This window comes from Pavona decussata, unplaced genomic scaffold, assembly GCF_977016875.1.
Source record: "Pavona decussata unplaced genomic scaffold, jaPavDecu1.1 SCAFFOLD_83, whole genome shotgun sequence".
Lineage (NCBI taxonomy): Eukaryota > Metazoa > Cnidaria > Anthozoa > Scleractinia > Agariciidae > Pavona > Pavona decussata.
The window spans coordinates 2,382,092-2,395,700 of NW_028145501.1; the positions used below are offsets into that span (position 1 = coordinate 2,382,092).

Sequence of the window (13,609 nt, forward strand, 5' to 3'; positions counted from 1 at the left end):
TTACTCTAACCGCTTGTAATTTAACAGAAAAATCTGTCGGGGTATTTTAAAGATATCTCGATTTATGTAAAGTAGGAACTTTTTCATTCAATTGCGCTTTATTTTAACTATTTTCAAACATAAATATCTTAAAATCGGAGACACCCATGAAGCTCAATGTACATTTAGAATGTTTTGCTATTAGCAATGACCTTTTAACAGAAAAGACAAAAAGTGTCAGTTTTATTTTGCCAGAGATATTGGTGAAAAATGCTGGAATAAACAAAATCACCCCGTAAAAATTGATTCATTATTTACTTGAAAACGCTCTTACAGATTTTTTTCTAATTTCGCCTACAAGTTGTCTAGATTGAGTAGTTTAAATCTCTAAAGTTTCGTCATAAAGTGTCTGACTAGATTTCGAGATAATCGACAATGTTTAAAATGAGAGGCTATGCGTTTCCGTTGCTATGGTAATAGCTGTTGCTTGGAAACCGATGAGTAAATTAACTTTGATCATATGTTGAAATGATGATGTAGTATGAAGGACATCGAAGTTTATCTTGTATGCGAGATTGTAATTTCAAAACTTCCACCCTAAGTCCAAAAAAACTGCCTCGAGCCTCCTTAACAGTGTCGGTTCAAAGCATGAAGCTAAAAGACAAGACCGAAAGTTTACGTGGGATTTTTATGAATAAATTCATCAAAATCAGTCATGCTGGAGAAAAAAAAGGTTGTAATTAGCAGTACAATGACCTGCACGTGCAGGGATGATTTCAGATGAAATTATTCATAAAAAATGATCCCACAAAACATTGCGGTCTTGTCTTTTAGCTTGATTTTAATCCGACAACGTTCATTGAAATAGCTGTATATTAACAGATTAATAGGAGAATACTGAATGACAGAATCAATGGCAGAGTAGAAATAGAACAGTGCTAAGACATTAATTTAAATTACCTATATGTTAAAAGCATAATTAGGCTAAAACGAAGTGAAAAATCGAAAAAACAAAGAAAAAACAAAAAAAATTATAGGTTTATATGTTAGGTTTACATTAAGAGGAATGCTTTCAGTTTCGAAGTGAAAGAGGCAATAATTTTTTATTCGTTGTATTTTGAATATCAGAGCTAAGAGAATTAAAGAATTTTGGGCCTTGAAAACAGATTTCTCAGTAAAATATCTTCGAAATTAAACGTTTTGGGAAAAAAATCATTTGCGAATGAAAAACAAGGATATGACTGAAATATTTGGCGATTTTTGCACAATGTTCTGCTTAGGCCATTTTCCTGTTGCGTTCTTCAATTGCGCTTTTCCTAACGTGCAAACAAACTGGCTTTTGTTATGACATTTTTGTAAGTAAATCTCATTACAAAAGAAGTGTCATTCCCCGATTCGATGACATTGTTCCGTTTATCAGCGTCCATCTAAAATGTTTCTAAAGTAAATTAATAAAAAGTGACACTATCGAATATTTGGTTTTAAGACAATTTAGCTAATGTGCTTTCAAAGCAAGCTCTACAAATGTTTTGTGGGCAATTTTTATTAAACTTGTAAATCACGTCTTCAGTAAATGTTTGCTTCGGTTAATCACCTGCTTTGACAAAGAAAGGTAATGAATCTAAAAATGACATTTTCATGGTTGAAATAGCTTCTTGCTAGGATTAAGATTGCCGTGTAACATGGGTTATCCTCCGAAGTTTTGCTTGAAATTTTCCTATTATTTATTTTACTTTTGAATTTGAGACGTAAAAGTGTCCACAGAAACAATCTCCTGGATTTTTTTTATTTGGTCAAGTGGGGGACCAACATACAGTAAATCCACGAACTGTGAAAATTTCTTGAAAATTAATCAAGCGTTTAAGTGTGTTCGCCAATGAAATGTCCACAAAGATTGACATTTTGAAGAATTACAAAAAAACGATAATTAAAAAAAATCAATCATTCTTCTTTTTTTTTCACACAAGAGAAGACGTTTAAAGCTGAATGTAGCCGAGTGGAAACTATGTCTTCTTCGTCGGCTGTATTTAACTCTCCTCTTCATGACCAACTTGCTTCTCGTTCGCTATCATCGACGGTCGGGGAGTCTTTTCTGTATGCCCTCATTGTGTTTATTGGTACTGTGGGCAACATAGCAGTGCTGTTGGTTTTGTATAAAAACCATCGCCTTCGTAATATTCCAGCGTACTTCGTGATTTCCCTGGCGATATCGGACATCGTGATGTTGGATTTCTGCGCGCCGTTCTCCATTGGTGTTTTGATCACGGGTCGTTGGATGTTCGGGGATCTTCTTTGTCAGATTCAAGGTTTTCTTGTTATGTGGGTCGCGTGTGCTTCGCTCGGCACCCTTGCATTAGTAGCTATAAACAGGTAAGAAATTTATTTTTAAAAAATTAAATCTTCAAGTCGTTATTTTAGAACATTTTAAATACTGTTCGATTTTGATCGCGATTAAACCTGTTTAACTTGTTTTAATTGGCGACGTTTTTGAGAAACATTTTAAAATAAAAACTAGCGATATTAGAAACGAACAATGTTTCGCCTCTTTTTGACAGCATTTAAAACTGACAGTCAACTTCTGTCATGAGGACGGCGAAACGTTGTTCGTTTATGATATCGCTAGTTTTTATTTTAATTTGATTTAGGTCCGTTCCAATTTTAGGTTCCTTGAATCTTATTTCCTCAGCAGTTCAAGATAAAAATCTACATTTATAGGCACCGCCCAATAACGACATGACTGCTTAAAAATCGCCTAAAAATAGCTAGAAATTCAATGAGTTGACAAATGGATCATTCAACGTGAAAATTTAAGCAGGACACTTGAGATTACATTTTCTCTTTTCCCAGATCGTTCCAGTACCTTTAATTTAGAGAATTATTTGTAAAAGCTCACACAGTTGGATTTATTTGGATTCCTAATCTCAACATTAACACTAAAAAATCCACAAAACAAAAATATTGGGGAAAAGAGGCTTGTGCAGTATCTCTGAATTTCTATAACTACTGCTGGCTGGCTTCCTGATAAAACTCAGCAGATCCTATTTGCACTCTAAGAGACATCTTGACTTTCTGGTAAGGAAGTAATCTTCCCTCGTTTTCGATGCAAGTCTAAGGTGAAATTTCACCAAAAGTCGTGTTGATAAATGTTCAAGCAAAAGGTTTTCTGTCAAAATCCGTTTGTTTGCTTTCCGGCCTTGCCTTTACGGACACCTGCCCTTATTGTTTCGCAATGATATGGGAACCTCGACAGGCTGTTTTTCATCATTCCAAGCAATTTCCTTTGTAACGGATCAAGGTGCCGGAGATTCACGAAGCTTAAAATATATCCTCAGTTTTGTTTCTGGACAATAGTCTGTTGTTATTTCAACTATAGCCGGGTTTTGCTAAGAACAATACTTACTCAATTCTCTTTCATTCACCAGGCTTAAAATATCCCATCACATTTATTCAATTATACTGCGCATGTCCCAGACATTGACATTCAAATCCTAGCAGTATGCGGGATGTTTGTCCCATGAACCTAGTTTAATGGCTTTTTTAAAACAAAAGATTGTAGTTCCGTAAGGTTGTTTGAATGAAGATGTTTGAATAGGTCTAGCACACAAACATCTTAATTTGATAAAATTTTCAGACTTAACGAAACTACATCCTTGCTATTTTAAAAGACAAGGCCCTGAAACTTGGCCATTTTACTGATTTACTTATTAAAGGTGCTCTTTTCAACGTGTCAATGGTTTGCCACTCTATCTATATGGTAACCGTTAATTAACAACGATTTGAATAACATTATTAAAAGCAAACAACACTTGTTTGGTTTTAATATCATTTGTTTTTCTTTTAAAATAAGTTCGCTGTATCCAGGAAACTTAAATGATTCAACTGATTAAAGTTAACTTATCAACCTATTGACAAATTTACAGAAGAAGTAACCCTCTTTAAACAAAGGTATCTAACTATCTTTCTTTCAGATATTTTCACATTGTAAAAACCTCGAAATACAGAGCGATCTTCACCCCGACCAACGCCAAATTAATCGTTGTTGGCGGATGGGTTGCGGCCTTAACGACTCCTTTGACATACACAGCTGCCGGCAAAGACTACGTTTTCCAACCAGGGAAATTCTTTTGCTTCATGGAAGCCAAGTTCACGCTCCTTGTTCTTCCATTCTATGGTTTCATTGGCATTTCAATGGGAATACTTATCGTGTGTTACCTAAGCGTGTTCAAAGCCCTTAAAGTCCATGAAAGAACTGTCGCAAACAATCTGCGAACCGGCAACACACGACAAGCTACAGTCTCGTTGGAAGATATCAAAGTCACCAAAATTTTATTTGCAACTGTGGTGGGTTTTGTCATCTGTTGGACTCCTGTTTTAGTAATTGACATTGTGGACGTATTCCTCGGGACAGGATGGGCATTAACCCGCGGGACCTATTACACGTATACCATATTTGGTATTACCAGTTCGGCTATCAATCCCATTATCTATGGTGTTATGAATCCTTCATATCGTAGAGCCTACTACTTATTATTCGGAATTCGTCGACTGGGACGAGTCGAGGATGCGCCGAATACGAACGTCCACGAACGGACGAAGAACAATCCTGAAAGGCAGACGACTGAAGACACACATGTGCATATACAGGAACGGAACAATTCGGTGAAAGCAGAATAAGTTTTGAAGATAACGTTGCGAGATGTCTTGAAATCACACATCCCTGGAATTGATGTTGAAGGAAGCAAAGTGCAAAGTTCCCACACAAGGTGGCGACTGAGTTATTGTAAATAAAAAACTATACATGCGTTTTAGAGTACGCTCGGCTTGCCAGAGATTGCATTCCTCTTAGACCAAGAAGAATCTTTCGGTGGAAAGTCGATCAGCTCTCAATTTACATACAAATATCTTTGGAGTTTTAGCTTGTATGCAGATATTATGTGGTCGATATATAGTATAGTCTATTCTAGCATAGCGTGGCATGGCATGGTATGACAAGGAATAGTATAAATATAGTGTTATGCGTGACAAATTGCGCTCACAATCGTGGTCGCTTCCGACTTGTTTACACACGTAGGCAAAAAACCGCTCGAGTACTTTATCTAAATGCTCAGGATGAACCATCTCAAGGTTTTTCTCAAGGCCATTTTCATCAAACCAGTTCTCAAAAACTCTCACCCAGTTAATTGTGCTCTTTCGCGTATTTAGATTTTCTGCAGCGTCTTTTAATGCCGTAACTTCTTTCATCCGTAACATCTTTAAATCTTGGCACCGAGACATAGGAAACGTTGCCATAGCAATTTTGTAATTTCACATTAACGCTGAAATTTCGCGCCAGAATTAGGGAATAATTTGTCACCCATGATATTAGGTATAATGGTATTGTATGCCATGGTATGGCATGGCATGGCATGGTATGGTATGGTATGGTATGGCATGGCATGGCATGGCATGGCATGGCATGGCATGGTATGGTATGGCATGGCATGGCATGGTATGGTATGGTATGGTATGGTATGGTATCGTATGGTATGGCATGGCATGGCATGGTATGGTATGGTATGGTATGGTATGGTATGGTATGGTATGGTATGGTATGGTATGGTAAGGCATGGCATGGCATGGTATGGTATGGTATGGTATGGTATGGTATGGTATGGTATGGTATGGTATGGTATGGTCAGGCATGGCATGGCATGGTATGGTATGGTATGGTATGGTATGGTATGGTATGGTATGGTATGGTATGGTATGGTATGGTATGGTATGGTATGGTATGGTATGGTATAGTAGAGACCACTTGGCCGGACCTGATAAACATCGACGTTAATCCCTGCATCATTCGTCTCTATTCAGTTTTCTCAACGTACATACACATTTCTAAGGAGTTTTTTTCTTATATGCAGGGATTATTTGGTCCGATGGAGTGTTTTCACATGACGTCACGGCGGCCATGTTGGTGTCCCAAAACAAAGAAATGGCGGCCATGTTGGTGTCCCAAACTAAACCTCTGGGAATTGAACTCTATTTTTATGCAAATACTTTCTTTTGTTTCAGTAAACCAAAATGGCCGGTAGTCACGTTAATGAAAACGCTCTATATATACTATAGTCTATTCTATCATAGCATGGCAAAGATTAATATAATATAGTCTAGTTAACAAATAGATTCTATTTTGCCGTGCGTCTGTACTCTGATAACGCACACATGACGTCAAAACGTGGTGAGAACAAAGAAGTACGCTACGAGCCGCAGGCGAGTAGCGTGACTGATGTTCTCACCACGTTTTGACGTCCTCTGTGCGTTATCAGAGTACAGACCCACGGCAAAATGGAATCTATTTGTTTTATACAATAACCAAGACATTTCAACACATTTCGTGAGCGAGCATCGCGTTGCCTGAGCTGAGTCAAAAACTTTCCAGCAAACTCAGTTTTGGACTACTACACACATGCAATTGTGATCTTCTAAATTAGAGTATAATCAGAAACAATTTCACTAACAATATTTTCGAAACTGACCTTTATTCCAGAAGGAAATCCTGACCTCAAAATATTACAGCATGTAAGTCGCTTCACTGCGATCTGTAATCGATTACTCGCCATTACCGGATTTCTATCGGCGACATATTTCGACAAATATTTGCTTACTTTTCACGTCACAACAAAGTTCTAGCTTTCCTATCCTTGCTGAGGTCACTCTCAACGGTCTTTGTCCAATTTTTTATTGAACAGTTTTCCTTTCCTGAGAAAATTTGCCTGTGTTTGTCCGCTACTCGCAAAAACAGTTTGCAAAACTTTGTTGACCAGTCGCTCTGGCTGGACTCTAGACTCTGATCACGTGGGCCGGTCACACCACTCGATGACGTCAATCGTGCGTCTATACTCTAATCACACACTCCTCTAGACCAATCAAAACGCGAGCTTTACACAGTTCATTGTATAATATAATATGGTACACTATGGTATAGAATAGCATGGTATGGTATGGTATAGTATAGTATAGTATAGTATAGTATATTATAGTATAGTATAGTATAGTATATATCTAATGAACATGTAATTGAATACTTTATGCGTAAACCTCACTCGCCTGTGCTTTCATAGGCCACTTGCCCGGACCTAATGAACATCGAGGTTAACCCTTAGCAATACGTGAAGGAGTTTTACTTGTCTCCATTCAGTTTTTTTTTTGCAAGCTAAACATGTTCGATGTGGAGAACGGAACTAACGTTTTTCATTTCAGGCCATTAAATGCAAGATTTATGATGTGATTCCGTAAGCGAAATAATTTTTGTTTCACCGTCAAGTCAGGGGTGGATTCAGGATTATTTAAAAGAGGGATTTGCTATTCGGTGTAAGAATTTAAGGGAGGGTTCAAGGGGTGTAAATTCGTGATAAAATAGACCCATAGATGTGAAGGCACGGAAGTGAAATGTTTTAAATGCACAAGCCTCCATTTTTTTTCAGAGTTTCCAAGTTGTATCGTAACTGTAATGGTCTCTCGTTTGGTGAAGACTCCGTACTGTATTTGAATTTTATTTACTTTTTATTGTACTTAATTTTATTAGATAAGTGATCATGAAACTGTCATGAAGGAAAACTTTGACTGATAAAAATGGTATTGAAGTTATTTGCAAAAGTAGGAAGCCAATATACAGCACATCCAACACAAGTGTGTTGTCTACCTTAGATTGACATTTTAATGAATTGACGAAAAATAATATAGGTTAACCGAGAAATCAACGATCTGTTAATCAAGAGAGACTTGTTAACTTTTGTTGTGATAAAACTTGTATCAAAACCTTAGCTGTTATTAGTTTTTCCCGTTTGATCGATGTTTGAATTTCCACAATTCATGCAGAGCCTGGATGGACCTTTCTCTCACACCAACAGGCGATTTCTAAGTTCCTTTGAACCTCATTATGAAAGCGAGGGTAAGTGGAAAGCTTTTATGACGAAAACTAGCTTTAACTCATATGCAAGCAAAACTAATTTTCACGTGAAAAGCTATTCACTTAGCCTCTCTTTCGTAATGAGGTTTAGAGGAATTGAAGACACCTATAAGACACTTTTTTGAATGAGAACGTTGAGTCTGAGATTAACCAAAAAATTTTAAGAACATACTAAGAACAGACCCATTCGTAATTTTAAAATGAGAAGTACAGGTAAAATAAAATTTAAAACTTTGGATTCAACAGTCAAGTTAACCATATGGCGAGAGTTGTCTGGTACGATCTCTTGTACGCAACATTAGTCTAAGAATAGCCCGTTCAAGCATGTCACGTATAACTTGACAAGACAGCATCACAGCAAATTATGCTCTTTGATTGCTTCCTGGTCTCACGTGAGAAATACTATACCGCTAGGAAAGCGGACGACGGACTTCCGAGTCGGAAATCGGACGGCCCTCCTCGTCTTCGTAAAAACGCAGCGAGAACCTGCCTTTTTTAGCTTATCGCGAGAATGCGGCTCGTTGTGTATCTAGTCTGAAGGAATCGATGGCTCGAAGATCGGTGGTGCTATTATGGAGGGTTCACTGTATTCATTTTCACAGCCTGCTGGTTGTACTACCTTCCACCAGTTAAACGGGTACAAATGCTTGACTATTTCCATCCCCCCTCTAGGGAAAGAAACGTTAAATGAGCCAAATCTGACCTTGGGAAGCGGCTGCTTCACTAGTCTCGTGGGAAAAGTGTTATAGAGCCGATAATTGATATAAAAGATCCAAGGCTCGTATCCCCCACGACATAGGTAACCATGGTAATCATAGAAAACGAAGATATCGACGGCGCCTCCAAGAGTAAGCGAACCAGTCGCTTTCAATCTATCTGCAACCCCTAGCCCGGCTGCTCTAAATCTAGCTTTGAAATCTTCAAGAGGTATTTTACTGAAGTTTCCTTCGCCCCTAATGCCAAAATCGACATCATGATCCCAAGGGAGGGGACCTGGAATTCCACGCAGGGGTCCCCACAGGGAACCATACATCAACCAATGCTCAATTCCCATGTGGTCCAATATGGAGTGAGTTTTGCTAGCGAGTCTAATCAGGCGATCGGTGTGGAATTTGGAGTTGTAGCACTTAGGTTTGACGCCCCATGGGTCATTACCCGTGTAAGTTGCGTAGTTCAAGCAATTGAATCCAATGTAAACCATAACAGATAACAGCAAAAGTCCCTTGGCCATCCATTTAATCCCCCGGGAAATCTTGTGTCTTAGCACCATGGTAACTGGTAAAAGATGTTCCTAACTGAAACACAACAACAAATTAAAAGAATATTAACCTTCAGAGGGTGATCCTGGAAGTGGAGATGGCAAGTTAATTAAGCAAAAGAACGTTTAGGGAGGAGTGGGCAAGTAAATCAACTGAGGGGAGAAGTAGGCAACCTTGTTTCCAGTACTTTTCTCTTGTAAATTGGGAGGGGCAGGAAAGTCGCCCTGGGAACTAGGCTGGAGACCTGCGGAAACCCTTGTTCCCAGTTCCGGCGCCGAGCTGTTTAGCTTCCTCTTTATGCCACGAAATTTATTACCTACATCTTACAAATTATACGGCAAAATAGCATATCAACCAAGAATCTTTCTGCTTAACCCAAGTCGTAATAAGGCTTTTCCTTTGTAAATTGGGACAAAAAAATACACCCTCCCCTTCCAGGAGCCCATGACTACTCAAGAAATCAATCTGACAGTCAGGGGCTCCTGAACCCTTCCCCCTTTCCCTTCTTTATTTTTGAATAGCTTTTCCTGCGAAAAGGTGTGACTTATGACAATTTAATTGTCATTGCTCTTTTAGAACGGTTTTCAATTGAGAGTCGTAAAACCAAAACCAAAGTAATTACACTGGCCAATCACAACATATGTAAACAACACAACGAGCCAATCAGAATTCGAAGCAAATACATATAACTGGCGCCAAGCGCGGGAAAACGCGTGCGGCGAAAACACAATTGGTTTTGGTTTTGCTTCTCATTGGCTAAGAAACTTTTGTTGACCAATCACAGAGCGTAGTAATGCAAAACCAAAGTAAACGCGAAATTACTTTCGATACTCAATCGGAAACCACTCCTATATGGGCATTTCAAAGGGCCCGCCCTGAGGGGGCGATCTGCACCGTTTGCAACGTCTTAAAAGATTGGTCGAGAGGACAAAAGAACGAACAACAGAACAATACTCCCAGCCCTAAAAAACAATGCAGCTGCAGATTATCAGGGTCCAGTGAAAATATAACTTTTTAAAGTGAAGGTCTACTGCCCCTGGACTAGTTCGAAAAATAAATATACTCGGGGAAGGGTTGACTTCAACTGTAGGCTTATTATGGGAGATAGAAGCTCCAGTTTATAAGGGATAAAGCTTTAATAAGGTTTCACTAAGAGAAAAGGATCTCTGGGTTTTGTAAGAAAGGTTTCTGGAGACGACCCCCAGGAAAAGACAATACACTTGAACACTCCAAGTTCAAGTGTTTTGGAAACAGTAAGAAATACAAGCTATGACAAGGGAGAAGTAAAAGGGCTTATCACCAAAGGGAAGATATAAAGCAAAGCAAAAAGGTTAAAACATGAAGAAACATAAACACGACTTCGTTACAATCAACTTCAGAGAGTAAAATCAGACAGCCTCTCCACCTACTTCAATTATGGAAAATGGTGAGTGTAACAGAACCAAGTTGCATCAAAAGAAGACGACGATTCATAACGATTCACCAGGTTTACTGGTATCGATTAGTTAACTGAAAATGACACAAGTAACATAAACCTAACGAAACTACTGTTAGGTAATCAATATAATTAATATAAGTAATTAATAAGCTTCTGAATGACATTTTTAGCTGTATCTTTTTAAATAGTTAGCTTAGATAGATATAGATATATATATATATATATATATATATATGTTGTGTAAAAAAACGGTCCGCGTAAAAAAGCAGCTTTTTTACAAAAATATATATTTGTAAAAAAGCTGCTTTTGTATGTAAAAAAGCAGCATTTTTACAATTATATAATTGTAAAAAAAAAGCCTTTTTACAATTATCTAATTGTAAAAAAGCAGCTTTTTTACAAAAAAATATATTTGTAAAAAAGCTGCTTTTTTATGTAAAAAAGCAGCTTTTTTACAATTATATAATTGTAAAAAAGCAGCTTTTTTACAAAAATATATATTTGTAAAAAAGCAGCTTTTTTACAATTATATAATTGTAAAAAAGCTGCTTTTTACATAAAAAAGCAGCTTTTTTACAACTATATAATTGTAAAAAAACAGCTTTTTTGCAATTACGGATTTGTAAAAGAGTAGCTTTTTTACAAAAATATATTTGTAAAAAAGCTGCTTTTTTATGTAAAAAAGCAGTATTTTTACAATTATATAATTGTAAAAAAGCAGTATTTTTCTTTTTCGGAAAAAAGCTGTTTTTCATGTAGAAGAGCTGCAATTTTTACAATACAATGATTGGTAAAAGGAACCTTTGCGAAAAAACTGTATGGGTAAAATTGCTCTTTCTTACAACGAGGCACATAATTTCCTTATTATCTAAAGTTAGGGAAAATAGGATAGTGACCGCTGGTGCCCATTGGCAATCAGTCGAATAACAAGTCCTCCTAACACAACAGGGCAAAAAACACAGGATTAAACTTGAATTCTTACAGTGCATAGAAGTGGTATCGAAGTTCGCTTAACATTTCCTATGGCTCGCAAAATTCGGCCTTACGTTAAAAGCGGTATTTCTATTAAATAAACGCAGTCCAGTCCATAGCTCTCCATAAGAGTCCAAAACCTTTTATTGCATTATTACATTTCCTAGCGCGTAGTAATAGCGGAATGTAACAATTTAGTAGTTTAAAACAATGTTCCTAGCGCTACCGTATTTGTTAGTGGTTACCGGGAAGATATATACGCAGGCTTTCTTTTGTTAAATTACATTGGCGTAAATCACATCGAGGTCATTGCGTGTTGTTATATTTTGGGGGCCATACGATTAGCGCTAATCGTATGGCCCCCAAAATATAACAACACGCAATAAAGCATGTTTGTGAAGAAACATGGAAGAAAATTGTATGAGGGTAGTGATAATGTACAAAATGTCTCACAAACCCTTGCTTGAATCGGTAAGGTCTAGGGCAAACGTCGCATCTAAGTCGCGTCGAATTTATTAAAAATGGGTTCGACAAAGAGTCGACTTAATTCCAGTTTCGTAGCAAACGTCGAACCTGCGTAGACCCTAATTCACAAGTTGCACTTCGTGAAACACGGGAATAAGCACGTGTCCTCGTGCTATTGGGGACCTTACGAAAACAGGGAACTTAAGCAACGACGACGGCAACGGCAACGAAAACGTCACTTGAAAATATAACCTCGCGTTACTTCTATTACTTCGTGATTATTCCAATTGATTCACCTTCTACAATGTAGCCGAATTATCCGGGAACTAAATTGATAGGAACAGCGTTCAAGTAAGGAAGGAAAATGAAAAATTCACCGTCGTGTGCTCACGTTCTCCACAAAACCCTGAATTTGGTCATTTCACGTTGCTGTTTTACTGATGCCGGCAAAGAAATATACAAAAACATATAACGCACGTGCAGAGCGATTGTTTTTACTCATCAAACCTATTGTTTTGTGGCGTTCTCGTTGTTGTTGCCGTCGTCGTTGCTTAAATTCCCTAACACCACGGCGACGGCGACGGCGACGACAACACCACAACACAAAAGGCTTAATGAGCAAAAAGAATCGCTCTGCACGTGCGTTTTAAATTTTGGTACATTTCTTTGTCGTCCTCTGCTGGAGTCGAACCAATTAATATGAGTCGAACTTAATTGCGGCAAAAGTCGCACCATTCATGCGCCTATTTCAAAATCAATAGGTTCAGTAGACGAATTAAGTTCGACTAAGATTCGACGTTTGCCCCAGGCCTGAGGAGGTATAGTGTTCGGCCGTTTTGTTTTAGAACATTATTACTGTAAAAAAGCAGCAATTTTACAATTATGTAATTGTAAAAAAAAAAACAGTCTTTTTACAGAAATATATTTGTAAAAAAGCCGCTTTTATGTACAAAAGCAGTACTTTTACAAATATATATCTTTGTGATAACTGTAAAAAAGCAGCTTTTTAACATATAAAATTTATTTGTTTAAAAAGATGCTTTTTTTTTTACAAAGATTGTCTTTGTAAAAGTAATGTTGTTTTTACGTGATCATTAGTTTATTAAAAAACCTACGAGTTGCCTAAAATAATTTTTGACCGAGACTGACCTTATCTATGATTTTCACGCTTAGCGATGACATCTGTGCAAGAAATTAAATAATTGTTTCGTAATTATCGGACTGAAATTGGTCTGCGATGTTTCTCTATAATCGTCGTCGTAGGAGACTCCCGTCGTAGGAGACTCCCGTTAATGCGTATAAATAATGCAATTTATGCTAGCAAAAGCCGCCGAAAAAAAAGAAAGAAGAAAGAACTTACGCCTTTTAGAGAGCTAAAACGTTGGGAAATTATAGTGCTAGGATACAGACGTGAATTGCGCATTTCCCACGTTTACAATCTGGAAAGAGCTGTTAGTAAGTGCTCTGTGCTGTTCACTTATTCACGACTATAAATTGTAATTACTATGTATGTTGCACTGCTTTTAAGGCTAGCATAAGCAAATAATT

At 37.5% G+C, this 13,609-nt stretch overlaps 2 protein-coding genes across 2 annotated transcripts; one reads left to right on the forward strand and one right to left on the reverse strand.

Moving 5' to 3' along the window:
- The first annotated feature begins 1,799 nt into the window (after window positions 1–1,799).
- Window positions 1,800–5,738, forward strand: LOC146475823 (beta-2 adrenergic receptor-like). Its single transcript, XM_085115339.1, has 2 exons — window positions 1,800–2,349; window positions 3,948–5,738. Exons 1-2 carry the CDS (start codon window positions 1,985–1,987, stop codon window positions 4,651–4,653), a joined length of 1,071 nt encoding a protein of 356 aa, XP_084971465.1. The 5' UTR covers window positions 1,800–1,984; the 3' UTR covers window positions 4,654–5,738.
- Window positions 5,739–8,327: 2,589 nt separating this feature from the next.
- Window positions 8,328–9,197, reverse strand: LOC146475824 (uncharacterized). Its single transcript, XM_085115361.1, has one exon. The coding sequence runs from the start codon at window positions 9,195–9,197 to the stop codon at window positions 8,457–8,459; it is 741 nt and encodes a 246-aa protein (XP_084971487.1). The 3' UTR covers window positions 8,328–8,456.
- Window positions 9,198–13,609: the final 4,412 nt, after the last annotated feature.